At 49.5% G+C, this 23,874-nt stretch overlaps 3 protein-coding genes across 3 annotated transcripts; 1 reads left to right on the forward strand and 2 right to left on the reverse strand.

The window, feature by feature from the left end:
• LOC8060294 (histone H2B.3) lies at positions 11,965–12,771 on the forward strand. The gene has a single exon (XM_002460204.2). It carries the CDS (start codon positions 12,045–12,047, stop codon positions 12,504–12,506), a length of 462 nt encoding a protein of 153 aa, XP_002460249.1. The 5' UTR covers positions 11,965–12,044; the 3' UTR covers positions 12,507–12,771.
• LOC8056009 (beta-1,3-galactosyltransferase 6) lies at positions 15,465–16,804 on the reverse strand. Its single transcript, XM_002462381.2, has one exon. It carries the CDS (start codon positions 16,704–16,706, stop codon positions 15,699–15,701), a length of 1,008 nt encoding a protein of 335 aa, XP_002462426.1. The 5' UTR covers positions 16,707–16,804; the 3' UTR covers positions 15,465–15,698.
• On the reverse strand, positions 19,711–21,379 carry LOC8060295 (beta-1,3-galactosyltransferase pvg3). Its single transcript, XM_002462382.2, has one exon. It carries the CDS (start codon positions 21,187–21,189, stop codon positions 20,212–20,214), a length of 978 nt encoding a protein of 325 aa, XP_002462427.1. The 5' UTR covers positions 21,190–21,379; the 3' UTR covers positions 19,711–20,211.

The raw sequence follows: 23,874 nt of genomic DNA on the forward strand, positions 1-23,874 counted from the left end.
CGGCATAACCGCGGGCACGCCGAGCCCCGTCCCCGAGCCACCACGACGACGCCGTGCTCGAGCCCCATCGCCCCCGCGTCGTCCTCGCCAAGTCGAGCAGCCGCGCCACCGCCGAGCTCGCCGCGGTCACCACGTCAGCGCCGGCCATGGTGATCGCGAACCCGACCACGACGTCGTGCTGAGCGTGCCATGGTGACCACGAACTTCTCCTTTTGCTGGCCACCGTTCATCTCTGCACGTGCAGCACAGCCTCAGCAGCAGCAGCACCCCATCTTCGGCAACATCCACTGCCGCTGGTGAGACAGTAGGCAAGCTTTGTTCTTCTCCTCATTGTGGTTGACCTTGCCGCTGTCCTTGCTGAGACCGGCCTTCGTGCCGTGTTTTACTGCTGTCACAGGGAGGCCTCGGACCTGCTACACCTTCCCACGGAAGCCGCAACGCTAGAGCTACCATGAGTGGAACCTCGCAGCACCGCTGATCGCCTTTGCAACATTTTGCCGAGCACCGGCCAATGACGAAGCCGCGCGACCAAGCATGACCACCACTTCGCTGCATCCGAAGAACAACAGCTGCTACCACAGCCCATCGGCTCCAAGGTCGAGCCCCGAACCCTAGTTGGCGTCATTCCCGATGCCAACAAAAACCCTATTCTGCTTTCATACACTTGCTATATGATTCATCTTTATCCATCTATCTATACTTGTCGATACATGAATTATTTATTCTATGCCTGTGCCGTGCCTTCGTGCCGGTCTGTTTATCTATCCGTTTATCTATCTCTGTTGGTCGCTATGGAAATGTGCTACTCTACTTTGTCTTTGTGTTGGTCGCGGCATTGTGGTTCTTTGTGCGTTGGTTCTTGTGTCATGTGGTTGGTTGGTTGTGAACCGTGCCTTCGAGCCGGTTGAGAGAGTGATGTGTTTGAATGTTGCGATCGCGAGTTGTCTCGCCATGGTCGTAGTGCCAAGCATATCCCTTCGCGGGTTGTCGTCGTTCTTTCTTTTGTTATTTGCCTGAGGACTGAGCCTTCGAGCCGGTCGGGGAAGTGGTAGTGCGTTTGATCATTTCGATCGTGGGTCCGTCCCGCCGTGATCGCGATGCCGAGCGTAACTCGTCTCCCCGTGTTTAGTTGACTTCGTTGCGCTACGGTCGTTAGCTCCTATTCCCGTCCCTCGGACGTGGTCATCGTGGACTCGATGTCATTAACGACGCGGTTCTTACCCGCACACCCGAGACCTAAATGACCTAGTCGAGTGGGATACGAATTAGGGGACAACCTTCGTGGAACAGTCGGAGGCCAACTCGTTAGGTGAAGCTCATGGTCGCGAGACGCCTCGCCATGGCCATTGAGCCTATCCCATTTTTCTCGCGTGTTTATTTATTCTGTCTCGTATGCTTATGCCACCTAGACCCGGGCATTTCCCTAGTTCCCGCGATGACAACCGCATCGCCTGAAACTACGGAAATGACCTTGTGCCGATTCAGAAGCACCTAGGTTGAGAAGTGTTATGAGTTGGAGTAGATCGTGGGGTCGTATCTCTTTTAACCAATCGTCGTTCGCTCCATGGCGAGTTGGTCGAAAGAGTGTGATTCATTCTTCTTCTCTCTTGTTCTCAATCCCATCGATCCAGTAAGATGTGGATTAAGCCTCTTTTGCTTGTTTGATGTTTCGTTTCCAATCCCGTGATTCTCGCTGTTGCTATGGCGAGTGGGTCACACGAAGATGAATCTCGTATCCCTTCCCTGCCTTTTTGGTTCTTTGTGCTTAAACTCTTGTATGTTTGTACTTAATCAACCGTAGCATTTCTTTGGTTCTCGCGGTGACAACCGCACCGCTAAGAACCTTAGTGATGTCTTAGTGCATTTAGTGCACCTAGGTTGTGGCGCCCTACAAGTAGTTTGAGCACTCGTGTCCTTGGTGTGTCACTCCCTCTTATGCCCTGTCTTTTGCCGTGGCATGAGTATTGGAAGGAGTAGACCACTTCCCTTCTTCTTCTCTCTTTATTCCACCCTCTCTTGGCTCTCTCCAACTACAATGGCGTATGGGTTGAGAGAGACCGGAACTTCTCGTGCTCATAGTCTTTACGATTCCTGTCGATCTCTATGACACTTGGATCGAAAGACCGTAAGCTGTGGTGTTTGCTTAGAATGAGTTAGAGTCTAAGCCATTTATTAAAGCCGTACAGGTCGACACGATCGACCCGGGAAGTACCGGCTAGGCTAAGACTCAAGCTTGTACTTGGTGAACAACCATTTCCGTTTCTTTTAGCCCAGGGATCGGACACCCACCGAGAGGGCTAAGCCGTTTTCCTTTTGGTGCTCTTTCAGTGTAGTTGTCCTTCAGTGTTTTGTCGCCTCTTTTCACAGTCTTTCTAGGACTAGTGGATTGATTGTTTCGCCTTGTTTGTCGTTTACGAGGTAGTTGCTTCGGGTAGCGTTGATCGAATCGGAACCAGTTGAAGGAAGGACATGCAGATAGGAGAAAGACCTTGGATGAGTACAACTACAAGTGAACTGAGGATCTTGGAAATGTCACTCGACAGGTGCCACGTCCCACCCAACCTCGTAGAATCCTATTAGACATACAATATGTAGATGCTAGTGCTTTACTTTTATGCAAATGAATTGAGATAGGTTGCATGGTAGAAATGCTTGTGAGCCATTGCCTTGTTGCAACCTATAACCCTCGCACACCCGCTGTTAGGTTAGACGCTTGCAAACTACTTGCTACTGCTTCTACTACGCATTATATCTGTGATGTGATGCATTGTGGAGGATTGGATGTGAGTGGATCAGGCACGTGGTGCCGATAACTGGTTAAGAAATGGATAATGGATTTGGGGAGATCTTGGCGTGTGTCTTGGGTGTGTGGTGAGGGTCGAGTCGACCGAGCAGGATCTACGACGAGTCTTGGGACAAGTCTTGCCGGAGGACGCTACCTGGGCGTTCTCCACGAGAGATACCTGTGGCGGGTACATGTGACAGGGAGAGGTCCCGGAGTGGAGTGTCTTCGTGGGACGAAGCACCGGGATGGGAGGTGCTGTTTAGCACGGGGTAATCGGATGTCCCGTCGAGCGGGGCATCGGTTGGCCCCTCGTGAAGATGTCCTGTTCGGTCACCCTAAGGACTGAGATGTCCTGAGAACCGGTTCGTAGGAAGCCTTGCATTCCCACTCGCCTTAGCCATGGAACGGGACGGATGTACGACCAGCTAGGGCGGTGCCACTACTACTAGGTTGTTAGCGGAAAGTGTAGGGAGGTACGGGCCTGGGACCCACACCCTCCTAAGACAGCGTAGTGACCTTGGGGGCCCGGTACTACGTCTCACAGTCTCAGCATGCCGGTGGTACTCCGGCATGGCCCCAGTCCTGAGTGGTAGGGTGGCATCGTGTTTAGTTGGAAGGCAGCCCGGTATCAGCCTAGACGATGTACAGCTTCGATGATGGTGATCTTGTGGGTAGTGCAAACCTCTGCAGAGTTTTTGGTTGATCGATCGATACATATGCCGTTTACGGCTATGGACCTTTCCTATGTTTCCGCTTCACTTGACTAGTGAGAGGAGTCCTTTCTACCTTCCCCTGGGTTTGTGTTGGATCCGGCGTTGGCCGATGAGGCAAGGCACGAGCGGGAGTCGTACTTGCCGCCTAGAGAGTGAGAGTGTGGTGAGATGTGTGTGATGGGATGGATGGATGGATGTGTGGAAGAGATGGAATAAAACTTGATGAATTATTACTATATAATATTGATGAACTTACATAGGAAAAACTACAGCCATATATATAGGCCTCTTGAATCACCCTTGCATTCCACTTACCACAAAGCTTACGCAAAAGCATAGGGTGGGAGCCAGTGGCCAGTACAAATCGTACTAAAAATTGTTTAGCAGGTTTTGAACGTGGTCCATGACGATGACTACGGAGAATAGAAGGATTAGGTGGTCTTGTTCCTGCGCTCAAGTTTGGTTCGGAGATGAAGGCTACGCCCGCTGATAAACTATGCCGACTCTGATGATTGCCTGTGAAGGAGGAGCCTTCACCGCTGACGCGCTACATCAACTTTGATATAGACCCGTGTGTGTTTCCGCTAGAAAAACGATGTAATAGGCTGGTTGACCAAGAGTTGTAAAGTAAATGTGATGTAATCTTGTTTTTCACGATGTATGACTATGATAACAGCTGATATATGATAATGTGATGGATCAATTTTTGAATTATCACATTATAATTCGAATCTGAGGATTTTTCCCTTTGTGGAAAAAATCTAGGTCGTTTCAGTTGGTATCAGAGCCATACTTGACCCTAGGACGAGACCTTTAGGACCAAACGCTAGTTTAGAAGCCAAACATTCTATCTTTTGTAGAGTTATAGATGCTAACACTTGTTTTCCCCCTCCGCCTTGAATTCTGCTGCTAACTGACCTCCCTGTTTCATAAAGTTGACCGTTGGAATCCTTTCCCATACCCGCCCACGCTAGATCGGTAATCGTGTGAGACTTTGAAGGTCTGTGAGCCGCCTCAAGTCAACACTATGCATTAGGAGTTGTAATGCTGTTTGAGTGCTTGGATCTTATGTTGTTGCATTTCTTCTGCTTCTTGTTGTCTGAGTGTAAGTCATAGAACCTGTTTTATGCGAGAAAGACTCTGGATCCCATCCAACCTAGCCGACTAAACCTAAGACCGTCCTGAGACTAGATAGGTGACCCTGGCTAACAGAGCTGAAAATGGGTGTAAAGCTGGTGCATCATGTCTTGCCCATCTATTTCAAAACTGTTTTTGGCTTCCAACTAAACTTGTCTTCAAAATTGCCACTTGGTTTGAAAAATTTTCTCTCCTTTTTGGTTAAAGTATTTCCCTTTTTAACAAAAGCATCTCTATTTCAAATGGAAAAGTGTTTCAAAACTCTCCCAATACCTTCCCTTTTCACAAATAAAGCAATTTTAACTCCTTTCTCAACTTAATTTTATTCAAAAGCTATTTTATGAAACAATTTTAAAACAAATCATCTTGCAAAAGGTGTGACAAAACCTCTTCCAAATATATATATATATATATAATAAAATAAAGGTTTTGCCTTTTTCATCAACAAAGTGGTTTTCAAACCAAAGAACTTTGGCTCAGTTTTGTTTTAAAGGCCTTTGACTTTATCTCAGGAGCCAAATTCCTTTAAAAATCCATCTTGTCTTAAAAGAAAAAAAAAATTGCCAGTGATTTATTAAACAAAAACCATTGCGAAAAGATTTTATTTGCATCCTTTCAAGGAAAAGTTTTAGCAAAACCAAAATGAACTTACAGGTTTTAAAAGAAAATGCTTTTGTTGTTAAAGCTTTAACCTTCAAAATGAGAAATGATTTCTAATCATTTTCAAAACTAGTTTGTTTAATTCAAAAAAAAGGAGCAATACCTTGTTTTAAGGAAAATAGTAATAATAAAATAAAAGAATTTTAAAATCTCTCGATTTGAAATCTTTTATAACAAAACCTTCAGAAGATTTGGTTTTCAAAACTTGCATTGATTTCAACCCTCTTCAAAAGCTCTCTTCATTTTGAAGTCTCAAAAAAAAAACTCGACTTTGTAAAAGCGCTTTCACTCTGTTTTTGAAACCTGTTTCCCAAAAAAATCCCTTCCTTCAAAAGCTTGTTGCAAAGAGTAATGCACGAAAAACAGCTTTTGAAAGCTGACAACCCTAGCTACGTTTAAGCCTGCCAAGCACTCTTTGAGAGCCAGATGTTCATCAACCCCGTGCGATTCTTGGACACCCAATGCCCTGGTGTGAAAATTTGGATACCCAACAACTGCAAGTGACGTGGATACACCCGGAACATGACTCACTCCCAATTTTGGAAAAAGGTCTGTGGAGTGATCATACTGAAAGTGAAACAACTCAGAAGTAAGAAGAACTTCGGGAATAGCACCCTTGCTTCTTCACCAACCGAGCAACGCCTAAATCTCGGGGACGAGATTCCTCTAAGGAGGGTGGACTGTAACATCCCGGATTTTTACGAAAAACCAAAAATACGAACTTTTTAAAATTTTTCCTGTAATCGTGTGAAGCATATAGTTTCTAGGTCTAACTCGATCCTAACCCGCTAACAAAACGTCGCATTCATATAGAATCGTTTGTAGACGAGTGCTCTTAATCGCGAGTCGTCTTAAGTTGGGTCTTGTTTAGGGTTTTGAGTTTCTTTTGGAGTGCACAAATCCGTAGCAAAGTCTTTCTGAATCTCTGTTGAGCCTATCTCAAAGGCGAAGCGAATCCCTTCTCAATCTTTCCGTTGGAGTACGTCTCAAACTCCATTGGATTTTATCCGATCTCCTTTTGAATCTTCTCCAACTCCTTTTGTTTTCATTCCATTGTGTTTAATCAAAAATAGAAAACCATTTTCTCCTCCTCTCTTATTTTTCTCTCCTTTCTCCCCCTCGTGCATGCCCATCCAGGCCTCCTAGCGCCCCCCTCCCTGGCCCATAGCGTGGACAGCAGCGCCGGCCCACCCCCTCCCCTCTCCGCGGCCCAGCTACCTCTCCCTTGGCCCAAGCCACCCAGCGGCCCAGCTCCAAGCCACGCGGCCCAGGCAGAGGCCCAACCGGCGCCATCCCCCTTCCAACCGCGCGGCCCAGCCAGCTCCCCATCTCCACTCCACGGCCCGCGCAGCAGCCAAGGCCCACCTAGCCCAAGACCAGCACCCCTGGAACCCTAGGTGTGCCCCCTGGCTCCCAGACGCCGTCGCCGCGCCCCTGCAGCGCCGCACTCGTGCCCTGGACGCCCGTGCTGCTGCCAGATGAGCGCCACGCGGCCCGCCCAACGGCACGGACGCCGAGGATCACCGCCCGCAGCGCCTAGCACCCCTGGAACCCTAGGCCACGACGCGTATAAGAGCCCGAGCCGCCGCCCTCCTCTTCTATCCCACGACGCCGCCGCTCTGCTCCACCACCCAGTGACGCCAAGCACCACCTCGCCCCGGAGCCAGAGCCGCCGCGCCGCGCCGCGCCGAGCTTCGGCCTCGCCCTCGCCCCGGCCGCCGCGACGACGCCATCAGACCGCGTGCTCGCCACGGTCGCCACGTCCAGGAGCGACGCCGCGGCGAGTGCTCCCTTTTCGTCGAGCTCCACCACGACAGCGCCACGACCGCCGTGCGTCCTCGACCCGAGCCGCGACGCCGGACTTCGACAGCACCTCGTCAAGCTTCGCCCTCGCGCATCCGTCGCCGCCGAGCCGAGCGTCGACGCCGAGCGTTCCGCACCGAGCAGGAGCCCAGCACGCCCACGACGGCCGACCACTGCGGGTGTGTCGCGGCATAACCGCGGGCACGCCGAGCCCCGTCCCCGAGCCACCACGACGACGCCGTGCTCGAGCCCCATCGCCCCCGTGTCGTCCTCGCCAAGTCGAGCAGCCGCGCCACCGCCGAGCTCGCCGCGGTCACCACGTCAGCGCCGGCCATGGTGATCGCGAACCCGACCACGACGTCGTGCTCAGCGTGCCATGGTGACCGCGAACTTCTCCTTTTGCTGGCCACCGTTCATCTCTGCACGTGCAGCACAGCCTCAGCAGCAGCAGCACCCCATCTTCGGCAACATCCACTGCCGCTGGTGAGACAGTAGGCAAGCTTTGTTCTTCTCCTCATTGTGGTTGACCTTGTCGCTGTCCTTGCTGAGACCGGCCTTCGTGCCATGTTTTACTGCTGTCACAGGGAGGCCTCGGACCTGCTACACCTTCCCACGGAAGCCGCAACGCTAGAGCTACCATGAGTGGAACCTCGCAGCACCGCTGATCGCCTTTGCAACATTTTGCCGAGCACCGGCCAATGACGAAGCCGCGCGACCAAGCATGACCACCACTTCGCTGCATCCGAAGAACAACAGCTGCTACCACAGCCCATCGGCTCCAAGGTCGAGCCCCGAACCCTAGTTGGCGTCATTCCCGATGCCAACAAAAACCCTATTCTGCTTTCATACACTTGCTATATGATTCATCTTTATCCATCTATCTATACTTGTCGATACATGAATTATTTATTCTATGCCTGTGCCGTGCCTTCGTGCCGGTCTGTTTATCTATCCGTTTATCTATCTCTGTTGGTCGCTATGGAAATGTGCTACTCTACTTTGTCTTTGTGTTGGTCGCGGCATTGTGGTTCTTTGTGCGTTGGTTCTTGTGTCATGTGGTTGGTTGGTTGTGAACCGTGCCTTCGAGCCGGTTGAGAGAGTGATGTGTTTGAATGTTGCGATCGCGAGTTGTCTCGCCATGGTCGTAGTGCCAAGCATATCCCTTCTCGGGTTGTCGTCGTTCTTTCTTTTGTTATTTGCCTGAGGACTGAGCCTTCGAGCCGGTCGGGGAAGTGGTAGTGCGTTTGATCATTTCGATCGTGGGTTCGTCCCGCCGTGATCGCGATGCCGAGCGTAACTCGTCTCCCCGTGTTTAGTTGACTTCGTTGCGCTACGGTCGTTAGCTCCTATTCCCGTCCCTCGGACGTGGTCATCGTGGACTCGATGTCGTTAACGACGCGGTTCTTACCCGCACACCCGAGACCTAAATGACCTAGTCGAGTGGGATACGAATTAGGGGACAACCTTCGTGGAACAGTCGGAGGCCAACTCGTTAGGTGAAGCTCATGGTCGCGAGACGCCTCGCCATGGCCATTGAGCCTATCCCATTTTTCTCGCGTGTTTATTTATTCTGTCTCGTATGCTTATGCCACCTAGACCCGGGCATTTCCCTAGTTCCCGCGATGACAACCGCATCGCCTGAAACTACGGAAATGACCTTGTGCCGATTCAGAAGCACCTAGGTTGAGAAGTGTTATGAGTTGGAGTAGATCGTGGGGTCGTATCTCTTTTAACCAATCGTCGTTCGCTCCATGGCGAGTTGGTCGAAAGAGTGTGATTCATTCTTCTTCTCTCTTGTTCTCAATCCCATCGATCCAGTAAGATGTGGATTAAGCCTCTTTTGCTTGTTTGATGTTTCGTTTCCAATCCCGTGATTCTCGCTGTTGCTATGGCGAGTGGGTCACACGAAGATGAATCTCGTATCCCTTCCCTGCCTTTTTGGTTCTTTGTGCTTAAACTCTTGTATGTTTGTACTTAATCAACCGTAGCATTTCTTTGGTTCTCGCGGTGACAACCGCACCGCTAAGAACCTTAGTGATGTCTTAGTGCATTTAGTGCACCTAGGTTGTGGCGCCCTACAAGTAGTTTGAGCACTCGTGTCCTTGGTGTGTCACTCCCTCTTATGCCCTGTCTTTTGCCGTGGCATGAGTATTGGAAGGAGTAGACCACTTCCCTTCTTCTTCTCTCTTTATTCCACCCTCTCTTGGCTCTCTCCAACTACAATGGCGTATGGGTTGAGAGAGACCGGAACTTCTCGTGCTCATAGTCTTTACGATTCCTGTCGATCTCTATGACACTTGGATCGAAAGACCGTAAGCTGTGGTGTTTGCTTAGAATGAGTTAGAGTCTAAGCCATTTATTAAAGCCGTACAGGTCGACACGATCGACCCGGGAAGTACCGGCTAGGCTAAGACTCAAGCTTGTACTTGGTGAACAACCATTTCCGTTTCTTTTAGCCCAGGGATCGGACACCCACCGAGAGGGCTAAGCCGTTTTCCTTTTGGTGCTCTTTCAGTGTAGTTGTCCTTCAGTGTTTTGTCGCCTCTTTTCACAGTCTTTCTAGGACTAGTGGATTGATTGTTTCGCCTTGTTTGTCGTTTACGAGGTAGTTGCTTCGGGTAGCGTTGATCGAATCGGAACCAGTTGAAGGAAGGACATGCAGATAGGAGAAAGACCTTGGATGAGTACAACTACAAGTGAACTGAGGATCTTGGAAATGTCACTCGACAGGTGCCACGTCCCACCCAACCTCGTAGAATCCTATTAGACATACAATATGTAGATGCTAGTGCTTTACTTTTATGCAAATGAATTGAGATAGGTTGCATGGTAGAAATGCTTGTGAGCCATTGCCTTGTTGCAACCTATAACCCTCGCACACCCGCTGTTAGGTTAGACGCTTGCAAACTACTTGCTACTACTTCTACTACGCATTATATCTGTGATGTGATGCATTGTGGAGGATTGGATGTGAGTGGATCAGGCACGTGGTGCCGATAACTGGTTAAGAAATGGATAATGGATTTGGGGAGATCTTGGCGTGTGTCTTGGGTGTGTGGTGAGGGTCGAGTCGACCGAGCAGGATCTACGACGAGTCTTGGGACAAGTCTTGCCGGAGGACGCTACCTGGGCGTTCTCCACGAGAGATACCTGTGGCGGGTACATGTGACAGGGAGAGGTCCCGGAGTGGAGTGTCTTCGTGGGACGAAGCACCGGGATGGGAGGTGCTGTTTAGCACGGGGTAATCGGATGTCCCGTCGAGCGGGGCATCGGTTGGCCCCTCGTGAAGATGTCCTGTTCGGTCACCCTAAGGACTGAGATGTCCTGAGAACCGGTTCGTAGGAAGCCTTGCATTCCCACTCGCCTTAGCCATGGAACGGGACGGATGTACGACCAGCTAGGGCGGTGCCACTACTACTAGGTTGTTAGCGGAAAGTGTAGGGAGGTACGGGCCTGGGACCCACACCCTCCTAAGACAGCGTAGTGACCTTGGGGGCCCGGTACTACGTCTCACAGTCTCAGCATGCCGGTGGTACTCCGGCATGGCCCCAGTCCTGAGTGGTAGGGTGGCATCGTGTTTAGTTGGAAGGCAGCCCGGTATCAGCCTAGACGATGTACAGCTTCGATGATGGTGATCTTGTGGGTAGTGCAAACCTCTGCAGAGTTTTTGGTTGATCGATCGATACATATGCCGTTTACGGCTATGGACCTTTCCTATGTTTCCGCTTCACTTGACTAGTGAGAGGAGTCCTTTCTACCTTCCCCTGGGTTTGTGTTGGATCCGGCGTTGGCCGATGAGGCAAGGCACGAGCGGGAGTCGTACTTGCCGCCTAGAGAGTGAGAGTGTGGTGAGATGTGTGTGATGGGATGGATGGATGGATGTGTGGAAGAGATGGAATAAAACTTGATGAATTATTACTATATAATATTGATGAACTTACATAGGAAAAACTACAGCCATATATATAGGCCTCTTGAATCACCCTTGCATTCCACTTACCACAAAGCTTACGCAAAAGCATAGGGTGGGAGCCAGTGGCCAGTACAAATCGTACTAAAAATTGTTTAGCAGGTTTTGAACGTGGTCCATGACGATGACTACGGAGAATAGAAGGATTAGGTGGTCTTGTTCCTGCGCTCAAGTTTGGTTCGGAGATGAAGGCTACGCCCGCTGATAAACTACGCCGACTCTGATGATTGCCTGTGAAGGAGGAGCCTTCACCGCTGACGCGCTACATCAACTTTGATATAGACCCGTGTGTGTTTCCGCTAGAAAAACGATGTAATAGGCTGGTTGACCAAGAGTTGTAAAGTAAATGTGATGTAATCTTGTTTTTCACGATGTATGACTATGATAACAGCTGATATATGATAATGTGATGGATCAATTTTTGAATTATCACATTATAATTCGAATCTGAGGATTTTTCCCTTTGTGGAAAAAATCTAGGTCGTTTCAGAGGAGGGCATTGTAATTTGAAACGGAGGGAGTACATTGCATATTTGCATGGTCCAAGATGCGGAGGTTTTCAAATTCCAACTGCACAAATGTTTACGTAACTGAGACTGACTAGTAGGTCCAGGAGTGGGCCTGGCCAGAGCTGGACCGACTCCAAAATCAACCGCCAAAAGAGCCTGGACGGGCCCACCGTTGCGCGCCGAAACCCAGTTCCATCCGTCTCCTCGTAGGGCCCACACTCCAACGACGTCAGTAATCCCCGGCAAAAACCCATCGCCACCGTCTACTTGCGATGGCACCAACGCATCCCACCCGTCCACGTCGGCGATCCGCGGCACATGCCGCTCCGCCAATCAGCGCCCGCTGCTCCGTTCTATAAATACACCGCAGCCCTCCCCTTTTCTTCCTCACAGCCAACGAAATCTCCCGTCCCCAAATCGACCGAGCGAATTCACCACAGCCTCACCGTCCCGAATCCGCACCACCGATGGCACCCAAGGCGGAGAAGAAGCCGGCGGCGAAGAAGCCCGCGGAGGAGGAGCCCGCGACCGAGAAGGCGGAGAAGGCCCCGGCGGGGAAGAAGCCCAAGGCCGAGAAGCGGCTCCCCGCGGGCAAGTCCGCCGGCAAGGAGGGCGGCGAGGGCAAGAAGGGGAAGAAGAAGGCGAAGAAGTCCGTGGAGACCTACAAGATCTACATCTTCAAGGTGCTCAAGCAGGTGCACCCGGACATCGGCATCTCGTCCAAGGCCATGTCCATCATGAACTCCTTCATCAACGACATCTTCGAGAAGCTTGCGGCCGAGTCCGCCAAGCTGGCGCGCTACAACAAGAAGCCCACCATCACCTCCCGCGAGATCCAGACCTCGGTGCGCCTCGTCCTCCCCGGCGAGCTCGCCAAGCACGCCGTCTCCGAGGGCACCAAGGCTGTCACCAAGTTCACCTCTTCTTAGGTTCGTAGTAGTGATGGCTGGGTGGTGCTGGTAGACATGGCTCGGTTTATCTGGTAGGGCAAGCGATGGATGTTGGTGATGATGATCTGCGTGTAATTGTGTTGTTAAGAATTGTGAAACACTGTTCCACATCACTCGGTCCTTGTTCTACATGTTATTATCTCTATCAGGATGGATGCTCTTACTGCAGAACTGTGCCCAGCAGTGAGCCGCTTTATATGGGCAAACCTATACCAAATATCTGAAACAAGTTTGACACATGAAATTTCTGTGGGTGCATCGAAGTGTGAAATCTGTAGTGCTTAAAAAGAATCAGATGGAATTGCTTGTTTCCTAATTCATTTTCCTTGATGGATTAAATTTCTAGACAGTCCTACCGATGAGGTATGTAGAAAAATCTGTGATCTACCGATGATGATGCCATGGACATGGCTATAATGCTATTCGAGAGCTCCAGCATCTGATAGTTGTGTACAAGTTTGCTTGGCATTTCTTAAGTGTCGGATGCTGTTTCAGAAATACTATATGCTAACTCAATACTAGTCCTCTGTTTGGATTCTTCTATATCAGGATCATGGATTCATGGTCACCAAAAAATTGATTGAAGGACACATCCATGTATGACAGTTTCAAAATTTTCAAAATTGTTGGGATTTCCCCTGAGAAATTGGGTGCCAGTATTGTTGTAGGCTCCTGCCCTACCAGTATCATGGATTGCACCCGACAACTGTTCATGGTCAAGTTCAGTTTGTTGGCACCTTTTACATTCTTCAGAGAATGAGGTATGAATTCCTATCCAGCAGCAATAATGCAAAACTATGCAGTTTAGAGTACTATCAGGTTCACGTATCGGACCAGAAAACTGGTTTGCTAACAGAACAGGCTTGAGGTTGTTCAATTCGATAATCTCCCTTGGGACTGACCTGTTCAATTCGCTGACAGATCAAGAATGCCAATGTTTTTTTTTTAGTTTCTTAAAGGCTTGTTGGAATTGTCCCTTCTAAGTTATTGTTGGATGAACTATTAAGCCGGACAAGCCATTGTTATTTCAAAGCTAATTAAACCATGTTCAGTAGCCGTCCAATGCAACATGGAAAAACTCTAGACATGAACGTGTGCCCTATCTCTAGTACGATTAAGGTTGACAAGATTGCCAATGTTCGAGGGGGTGCTTGCAGCGATGTTATTGTAACTTAAATATCGGAGAGTTGCGGAGAGATTTTGATATTGAACTTGGCAGTCACCCACTGAAAGAGTCATTACTGATAATCAATATCTTCAACTGACTGCAGTTAGCCGTTGCAGTGATGAACTCCCAAATGTTCACTGATTGCAGCTTCCCCATAATAGGAGGCTGCACAAATCCTTAAATCTGATCTGGATAGGTAGAACTTGGTGAGTGCTAAGATTGGAGATGGAAAAAAAGGGTGTCTCTGCTAAAAACTCCTATTCTATGTAGTTTGTCACCAGTACCATAGGTGCGTGACCATGCAGCTTGTACAATGACAGGTTGCACAAAGACGCTGGAACGACGGCAGCAACTCCAAGCTTGCATGGTTGATTCCCGGAGACCGCCGGAGCTAATAGGCCAATGTTGGCAACAACAGGTTGATCGTCAGTGAGGTCCTGAAGATGCACTAGCTTGGCGCCAATGTTGGCAGGGATTGCCTCCATGTTTGGTTGTGCACATTGGGCCTTAAAAAGTTTTTTTTTTTGAGGAACCTTGGGCTTTAAGTTTGTGGAGTTCCACAAAAAGGACTTCACGCTGCATTAGCTACCAGTCTATCTAACACACAGAGATTTGAACTAGTAGCCAGTGCAGGCCTGGCTTCATGGCATGCCTTCACGCAAGCGAGCACTCAGCTTGTGATGGGTTCCCCCTGGCCCTAATTGTCAACACTCTCGGGATTTAGAGGATGGTGCCCCAATTCTTCTGGTCCACGAGGACTAGGAGTATCCACGAAGCAACTTCCTAGAGTGTCCAATTAGATTCGCCAGTTCGATCGTGCCGGCTAACGTTAATCCTAGAAATGACAATACACCATATTCTTATGACTTGAGAAAATTTGTTACACCTGATTAGGCCTCGTTTAGATCTGAAAAGATTTTGAATTTTTGCACTGCATCATTTTCGTTTTTATTTGGTAATTATTGTCCAACCATGGACTAATTAGGTTTAAAAAATTCCTTTCGTTATTTCAACCTAACTGTGCAATTAGTTACTTTTTAATCTATATTTAGTGCTCCATAAATATGCCGCAAGATTCGATTTTTGATTTTGACGTGGTTGACTAAAAAATCACGTGGACTAGCACAGGTGGCAAAGTCGAGCTAGTTGCAATCCTGTCTGTACTTACTACTGAGGTAATGGTTCTTGGTCTTTAAGCTCAGTGCCTCTTATAATGCTGAAGAGTCTTCTAACTTTCAAGAGAAGTTGATGTTTTGATCTGTATGGAAGCTGCCTCTAATTTTGATCACTAAAGCATTATTCATTTTGTTACATCCCACGCTAACTGAGCATTGTGGTAAGAACTTTTTTAAAGATAACAAGATCCAAATTCAAGCTAAGGAGAACTTGAACCTGAGTGGCCGGGTGCACGACCACATTTCCCATCCAACTAGATGAACTAGGCTTATTTCTAGCATGGCGGTAACGACATCACCAGCGATGGCGAGACCAGCTAGGTGACCACATCAAGTCAGTGCAGGCATACAAACACAGTCCATTGCACAAGCTTGCGACTCTTTATATGTGTCAATCAAACATGAACTTACCAAAACAATCTTGGCTATGCAGGGTAACCAGACGTCATCAAATCGCAGAGATGTGTGCTGCATTTGGCTATACTGATTACTGAATACTACTACTATTTGTGAGCTTGTCAATGTCTAAGAGGGCAGTCTTTTGCCGCAGGGAGTGAGCATTTGTTTAATTTTCTATAGTAATAATAATGATCATACCAGAAAAGAGAATGGAGAAACTGAATTGGTAATAGCCAAAATATGGGCGGAGCAAAGTTTCATGCCAGTATGGCACGTTGATAGTTGACGATGCCCAATCAGAGGACTAATAATAATAGTAATATAAATAAATAGTACAAGAAAGGAATGTGGCTTACGCACGCCACCTTGGCACAATCAGTCAACGTCAGTCACAGAAATACAAAAAAATCGAAGTGATTAACTAGTCGATCACGGCAGGTGGGACAGGTTGATGCCGGCGGTGACGTTGAAGTACCTGAACGTGGCCGCCCACCGTCGGTTGTCCTTGAGCATGTGCACGGCGATGGTGTCCGGCCGGAAGTTGTCCATGAACCAGCTGAGGTCGTACATCCGCGGCTTGAGGTCGTACCGGTTCTTGCCCCTGCCGCCGATGTTGAGCCATTTCCCGACGAGCAGGTCCTCGGGCCCGTGCGTGTCGTTGTGGCGGAGGATGTCCTGGTTGGCGGACACCCAGCGCGCGACGTCCCACGACACGACGTAGCCCATGCCGTGCATGAACGGCATGGGGTCGTCGCCGACGGGGAAGCCGTAGCCCAGGTAGACGTCGTGGCGGGGCTTGGAGCGGAGCTCCTCCACCAGCGCCGCCACGCGCAGGTACGTGTCGTCGTCGGTCTTCATCACGTAGTCGTAGCGCCCCGACGCGAAGAGCCGCGGCACCGAGGACAGGTACGCGTGCGTCTTGCCGTCGTTCATGTTCTCCGTGCAGTCGAGCACCAGCACGTCGCCGTGGCGCCGGGCCTCCACCGCCACCAGCGCCGCGTCCACCGGGTCCGTCACGTTGCAGAAGACGAAGCGCACGTCCACGCGCGCCGGCCGCGAAGGAGGAGGCTGCAGCGCGTAGGCCATCCGCACGATGTCCCGCCGCTCCCGCCGGCTCGGCATGGTCAGCACGCCCACGAGCAGGCTCAGCTCCGGCGTCGTCGTCTCGGCGTCGGCGTCGGCGGCGACGACGACGGAGGCCTTCTTCTTCTTCTCGTCGTCGGCGCCCGTCGGCGCGACGGAGTGGTAGCCGCCGGCGCCGTCGTCGGAGTACTCCGTCGCGCCGCGGCAGAGCACGCCGAGGCCCTGGGAGCGGGTGTGGGAGGAGCCGAGGCTCGGGAGCGCCAGCAGCAGGGCGAGGAGGCCGAGCGGCACCAGGAGGAGGTACGGCGTGCAGAGCGACGCGGTGTGGAGCCCGTGCGACGAAGTGGTCTTCATGGCGCAACGCAAGAGCTAGCTAGCGTTTCGTTCCGGTTCCGTGAAAATCGAAGCGAAACGTGTACGCGTGCCCGGCGGCCCCCGGCCTCGCGCGTCGGCTTTATATATAAAGCGCACGCCCCGAGACGACGTGCGACTGACAAGCCGTGTCCGTGTTGAGATGTTGGTTGAAACGTTCGTGCATGACGGTAGAGAAACGGTGAAATAGCATACCGGCCACGCGACGTCGAGACTACTCTCGGCTCGAGGGCACAGAGCATGGTGTACTAGTTGTGTTTTTGTGAATGCGTGATGGGAAGGGGAAGTTTCGACGTCCGCGAGCATGATTAGGTGGCAGTCTGGAACGCCTTCGAACTGTATTTTAAATTTATCTAGATTCGATCTGTTCTCGTGGCCTTGGATTATCGGCAGCTCGTGAAGTCGTGACGGAGTAAACAAAACACGGTCACAGGTCACGAGCAATCATTGGTAAGACCATAGAGATTCCGGGCTAGGGCAGGGCGTGGCGTGGCACGGAACGGCCGTGCTGTTTAATTAGTCGCTTGCAGCTTGCCTGTTTGTGCGAGTGTGACAGGCGGCCACAACGACAGGTTCGGGGACGGCCGCCGGGGACAGGATTCGTTGTCGGTTACTGCTTGCATGGTGTTGATGAAGCACAATCAGTTGATGGCGTCCATGGTTGGTTTTGCCTGCTTGGTCATATGGTCGAAGCTGAGATCGCACCAACCTTGTGCTATATACTATACTATATTATGCCACGCCGGCACGTCCGGCGATTTGGTTGTGATGGCTATTTCACATTGTTTTCGTGTCACGACATGACATCTCATTGCAAAATTAATTGCTCCGAAGGAAGCAGCCTGTGTACGCTTGTGACTACTCGCTAACTAGGGTCTTGTTTAGTTCCTAAAAAAAATTTGCAAAATTTTTTAGATTTTCCGTCACATCGAATCTTTAGACGTGAGTATTAAATATAGACGAAAATAAAAACTAATTGCACAGTTTGGTCGGAATTGACAAGACGAATCTTTTGATCCTAGTTAGTCCATAATTAGATAATATTTATCAAATACAAACGAAATTGCTACAGTGTCGATTTTCCAAAATTTTTTGGAACTAAACAAGGGCTAGAATTGTCCCTTCCGGCCCTTCATCATCGTATAATAAAATTGGAAAAGTGAATGTTGTAGTGCTTAATTTGTAAAAGTATTTTCTGACCCTTTCCGAACAAGCTAAAATTGAGGGTTGGCACAAAAATTATCCAGCTATTATCCAAATGTTGGGCCAATAGTGCTAGTTGCAAATTAGTGGCCGGGAGTTATTCTTAGCGACTGAGTTTCGTGCATAAACAAGTTCACTTGTGGTGAAATCTATCCACCCAAATATAAATCCTTGATTTGACATATGTACTGTGTCTCTATTTTCTTAAGTCATTTTAAGATTTTAGTGGTAAACTGTGTACTTCATCAATTTCAAGATAAGCGGGTTTAGGCCTTATTTAGTTCTGAAAAGATTTTGGATTTTGGTACTGTAACATTTTCGTTTGTTTGTAACAAATATTGTCCAATCATAAACTAACTAGGCTCAAAAGATTCATCTCGTAAATTACAGAGAAACCGTCCAATTAGTTTTTTGTTTTCTTCTATATTTAGTGATTCATGCATGTGCCACAAAATTTAATGTGACGGAGAATCTTGAAAAGTTTTTGAATTTCGGGGTGAACTAAACAAGGCCTTAGTCTTTGAGGTGTGCTTATAGAGTAGAGTGTGTATGCGTTTATTTATACGGATAAGTGTGTGTACATATTTTTTCCATACCGGTAAAACCGAATTTCATTACCGAAGGCAACGAAATTACAAAGTTTATGTTTATGATCCAAAAACCATGCTAAAAAGAACAGACATATGTTCACCGAGGGAACACATGACTGAACCAGTCAAAAAACCTCCGACCTAACAAATACTAGAAACCCCAAAAAGGAGCAACAACGTTCAAGTAGCAAGGTTTAGCAAGTGTGTGTACATATGGTAATGTACAATCGAATGCAGCTATGTAGTCGCTTTCCTATCAAGGAGAGAGAGAGAGAGAGAGAGAGAGAGAGAGCCCAAGAACAGGCATAGAACACACCATGTTGGAAGTCATGGCTGTTGGTGATGGAAATGTAGGAGTGGAAGGTTATCCACGTGAGGCCTTGTTTGGATGTTATCGGATTCACCTCAATCCACATGTGTTGGAGTGGACTAGGGTGGAATTTAGTTCAAATTCCACTCAAATCCACCCCAACACATGTGGATTGATGTGAATCCGACTACAACCAAACAAGGCCTGAAGAGAGAGCAAAATCGTACAGCTCATGAGCATGCACCGCTGGCTAAGCGAAATAGGCACTCAACGGTGTTGCAATGCAATATGCCAGGTTGTGTTGAGCATCTCATTGTTCATGATTGTAATTCAAACTATTCTAAGTTATATATGGCTCTCTTTTCTCGTAAAAAAAAGTATGTGCATGTCAGCCCCTACATTGCGGTATGCAAAATGAATATAGTTTCACATTTAATTATTCAAATTATCTACAGGTGTATAGAAAAGAGTATCGATATGTGTGATATAAAATTTGGCGATGAATCAAATAATGAATAGTTAGTATCATAGTCTTTTTACATAAAATTGCCAAACTCAAAATATTTGTCCGTAAAAAAACTTGCTGTTTTCACAGTTAGTATCCAGTTTCGAATATAATATAAAAAGTCATATTTAGTTGAAAACCCCAAAGCATGACCATTCTGACCTTTTGAAATGAAACTTTTGAATTCTGATTCATGCATTTACATTTGGTCATTTGAGTTTTTCCTTTCCTGCCAAATATAAATAAAACAAGGAAATAACAACTGGTGTGCTTGCTACTTGTTGAAGGCACAGCTTCCACGCGCAGTCATTATACTTTTCCAGAAGAGTTTGATAGTGCCGTAACAGTAGGCAGTAACAAAATGTAGAACAAGTAATATACGGCCTCCAACATGCAGTGTCGTTCATCATTGCGGAGCATACACAGGGACAGTAGAGGATGACAGGAATCAGACATATATTACACAGGTCATGCCTTGGCAATTTGGCATCCTTTTCCTTCCAAGGACGACAAAGACAAAGACTAGATTGGCAATGCTGTCTTCTGATCCGTAGATCAATGAATCAGCGGCGACGATGTCACGTCACGAGCGAGGCCAAAGACCAATCCTTTTCTGGCCGTCGCCTCGCCGGGAAAGAAACTTGCACGGCGGTTTGGATCGCGTCAACGGGCGAACCATCGGCTGACATGACGTGGGAGTGGGACGTGACTCAAATGCTCCCTTACAGTCCATTCGTGTGTCGCACGACCAACGCACCAACACTTGCCAAAGAATTTACTCTTAACAATTGCCACGGACTGATTGCAAACAATTACTAGTACTAGCACAGAAAAGAAGAAAAAAAACGAAGTGTTGGTCGGTCGATAAGATGACGACGATCACGGCCGATGGTACAGTTCGGACGGCGTGATCCCGGCGGTGACGACGTTGAAGTACCTGAACGTCGCCGCCCAGCGCTGGTTCGTCTTGAGCATGTGCACGGCGACGGTGTCCGGCCGGAAGTTGTCCATGTCCCAGTTGAGGTCGTACATCCTGGGCTTGAGGTCGTACCGGTTCTTGCCCCTGCCGGCGAGGTTAAGCCATTTCCCGACCATGAGGTCCTCGGGTCCGCGGGTGTCGTTGCGCGCCAGGATCCCGTCCGCGCCGGCGCCGGCCACCCAGGCCGCCACGTCCCACGACACGACGTACCCCATGCCGTGCATGAACGGCATCGGCTGCCCGCCCATGGCGTAGCCGTAGCCCAGGTACACGTCGTCGCGGGGCTTGCCCCGGAGCTCCCCCGCCAGCGCCGCCACGCGCAGGTACGTGTCGTCGTCGGTCTTCATCACGTAGTCGTACGGCTCCGCCGCGAAGAGGCGCGGCACCGAGGAGAGGTACGCGTACGTCTTGCCGTCGTTCATGTTCTCGGCGCAGTCGTCCAGCACTAGTATGTCGCCGTGCCGCTGCGACTCCACCGCCACCAGCGCCGCGTCCACGGGGTCCGTCACGCGGCAGAAGACGAAGCGGACGTCCACGCGCGCGCGCGCGACGCCCTCCGCCTCCGCGGCCGGGGCCGGCTGCAGCGCGTACGCCATCCGCACGATGTCGCGCCGCTCCCGCCGGCTCGGCATGGTCAGCACGCCCACGAGCAGGCTGAACGACTCCGCCAGCGGACGTGTCTCGGCCGGTGGCGGCGCGGCGGCGGCGACGACGTCGACGAAGCCGGCGCGGCGGGCGCAGAGGACGCCGAGGCCATCGTCGGAGGAGGAGCCGGCGCGGGACCAAGGGCGGAGCGAGGGTAGCACGAAGACGAGCAGGAGGATCGCGAGCGGGGCGAGGAGGAGGTAGGAGGTGGCGGTGGACGTGGGCGGCTTCATGGTCGAGGTCGTCGTGGCCGGGCCGGGCTGGCTAAACGGAAGCTTGCCAGCCGTTGCTGCTTTATTATTCGCTTAAAACAGGAGCTGTGATCGCCATTTGACTTTATAAACGTTAAACAAATCTTAGAGGAGCTGGCGGGACAATTTATTCTTGTGGCATTCGAAGAAGAAATCGGCTGAGATCGAGACTCGCCACCTGTAATAAGTTTTGAAAAAAAAAGAGGCAACGAGCTGGTGTCATGAATTTCATCGGAGTAAGGCCTTGTATAGTTTGTCAGCTGAAAAATTTTAAAAAACGGTAACACTTTCGTTTGTGTGTGACAATTATTATTTAGCTATATAATTAATTATTATTTTATATATATTTAATGCTTTTATGTAAGTGTCGAAAGATGTTATATTATAAATAATTTTAAAAAGTTTTTAGATTTTAGGTCAACTAAACAGGCCTAAGCACATGCATTGGGAATCTTCGTGCGACGCATCTCTGAAGGAAGTGAAGATCCGATGGAGTTGCCACGATGCACTCAAACTAGCGTGTTTCAACCATTCGCCAGCTAGCTAGCTAACCCAGGCATTTTAGGCTAATTTTTAATTCTAGCTAATAACTACTAGCTCTTTCTGATAAGTATGCATGCACATGTAAAAATGAGATTCACTGGGATGACTCCACTGACTGTTATAGATGGTTTCATTTTTTTAAAAAAACCGACTGTTAGAGATTAAATTAGAGGGGTGTTTAGATGCATTTGCAATGACAAAATTTTTGCTCCTAATATTTTGCTGTAAAACTTTAGACATTCAAACTTTAGATTAAGGTGTTTAACGTGGTAAATGTTTTAGCACTATACCAAACAAATTTATCTTCATTTAATGACTCCTCTGTCGTCTTCTCCACGACAGTCGCCTTACCGGGGATGGGTGGGGCCGGCGAGGAAACGTGGTCGACCCTACTGCCTGAGGGAAAGAGGAAGGCGGCGGAGGGAGCAATGGCGGTCTAGGGCAGCGGTGGAGGGAGTAGAGGTCGCACGACTTCATTCCTCACATTGCCGGAAGTGAGTGCCGGGGTAGTGGGCGTTCAGCTCGCGGCCCAGACGTTTTTACCTAGTTTTAAGTCTTTTGAGTCCCAAATAGTAGAAGTTTAACAGTCTAAGTTTTGCTCTTGCTATTTAAATTTTTTTTTTGCTAAAAGATAAGCTAAAAAATGATAAAGTTTTGGCACAAAACACTTCCTCCATACTAGAAAATACATGACGTTTAGGATATAATTGTGCTTACCAAGGAGTCATTAATTAGGGGGTAATCTTCAGGTTTTGCCCTTATTAAATAGAGGCGTGGGTGTGTCCTAGACATAAAAGTTTCTTTGCTCTACTGGTTAGTGGGGCTGATTTTAAGGCGCTCGTGGGCGAGGGCGGGTGTTCGATTCTCGTGACCTGCGCTTTTTTTACTTGGACGTGCCGTTCGCGTCCGTTAGCGTGGGAGATGGGTAGAACCGTAGAAGACCGCGAGACACCCGGACGCGCGTGATTGATATGGGCGGAAGACCGAAAGGCAAGAGGGCAGTCCAGTTCCATCGGACCCCTTTGGAGGCTACGGCGTCATTCTCATCAGACCCCTTTGGAGGCTTCGGTTTTATTCTTTGCAAAAGTACAGAGAGAGCCCGTCGTTATTCTTTGCGAAAGCACGGAGAGAGCTCAGAACATCATCTAATCTAGGTACAGAGGGAGTAGAAAATAGACAGAACCTTAAAAAGTTAAAACAAAAGTTGGAGTTCCAGGGAGCCTTGCCTATGGAATGTTTTTGCAGACCACACCGGCCCGGGCGGAGCAGCGCGCCGTTACCGTAGTCCGTAGGTAACCTTGACGAAGGGTCGACCGAAGCAGCAAGCTAAGCGGCCGGCAGGCTGCAACAACCGCATCCAGATGACGACATGTCAGCTCTACCCGGAGCGATGAACGACTCACAACTGATACGGGAAGCACGGACGAAGTGAACCCAAAAACGGGTAATCAGGAACCCCCCGGCGCGGCTCTCTAGTCTAGCTAAAACGTGCCGTGTCCACTGTTGAGCTCAGATGACTGATGAAATGAAGCCAAGTCGACATTCCAGCGCGGAGAGCGGATCGAGCTCGAATGATCCATCTTTCAGCATCTTCTCCTTCGCAATGCATCTGTATACTAGTCTCAGTTCACGAGTCGGACGTCTCCTCTGACTCTGAGCGAAGTGCCGTGCTCGCCCGCGCTTGCTTGCTGGCTCTGCAGGCTGAAAGGCACGCAGCACCAGCTCGAGCAAGCCGTGTTCATTTGATTAATAAGTCACTCACTAATTTTGTTATCACACAGATACCTGCGCGGCGTGCACGGCGGAGTTGACACGCACGCACTCGGATACGTAGTACCGCGTTGGACGGGATTGGAGGGGTTCTGAAGGTGATTCAGCAGGGTCGTCAGGACTCGGCGGTCCGCAACCGTACCTGTTGTGAAGAATTGAGAAGATGGCACCACCCTGTCCCTGTGTGCCCGTGGCCGTCGTCACTCCGTCAGCCGAGACCCGGTCGTCGGAGCACGGCGTGCCGCACCCGTCGTCGCCACAGCAGCGACCAATGCAAAAACCCACCAGCAGCAGCCTGCAGGGGCTGGCGACCAGCGCCGATCGCACATGCAGGGGCGATGAACTGGTGTACAA

This window comes from Sorghum bicolor, chromosome 2 (genome assembly GCF_000003195.3).
Source record: "Sorghum bicolor cultivar BTx623 chromosome 2, Sorghum_bicolor_NCBIv3, whole genome shotgun sequence".
NCBI lineage: Eukaryota > Viridiplantae > Streptophyta > Magnoliopsida > Poales > Poaceae > Sorghum > Sorghum bicolor.

What these genes read in the sequence shown, in the direction of transcription:
- LOC8060294 (XM_002460204.2), top strand. Translation starts at nt 12,045, where the DNA reads ATGGCACCCAAGGCGGAGAAGAAGCCGGCGGCGAAGAAGCCCGCGGAG.
- LOC8056009 (XM_002462381.2), bottom strand. Translation starts at nt 16,706, where the DNA reads ATGAAGACCACTTCGTCGCACGGGCTCCACACCGCGTCGCTCTGCACG.
- LOC8060295 (XM_002462382.2), bottom strand. Translation starts at nt 21,189, where the DNA reads ATGAAGCCGCCCACGTCCACCGCCACCTCCTACCTCCTCCTCGCCCCG.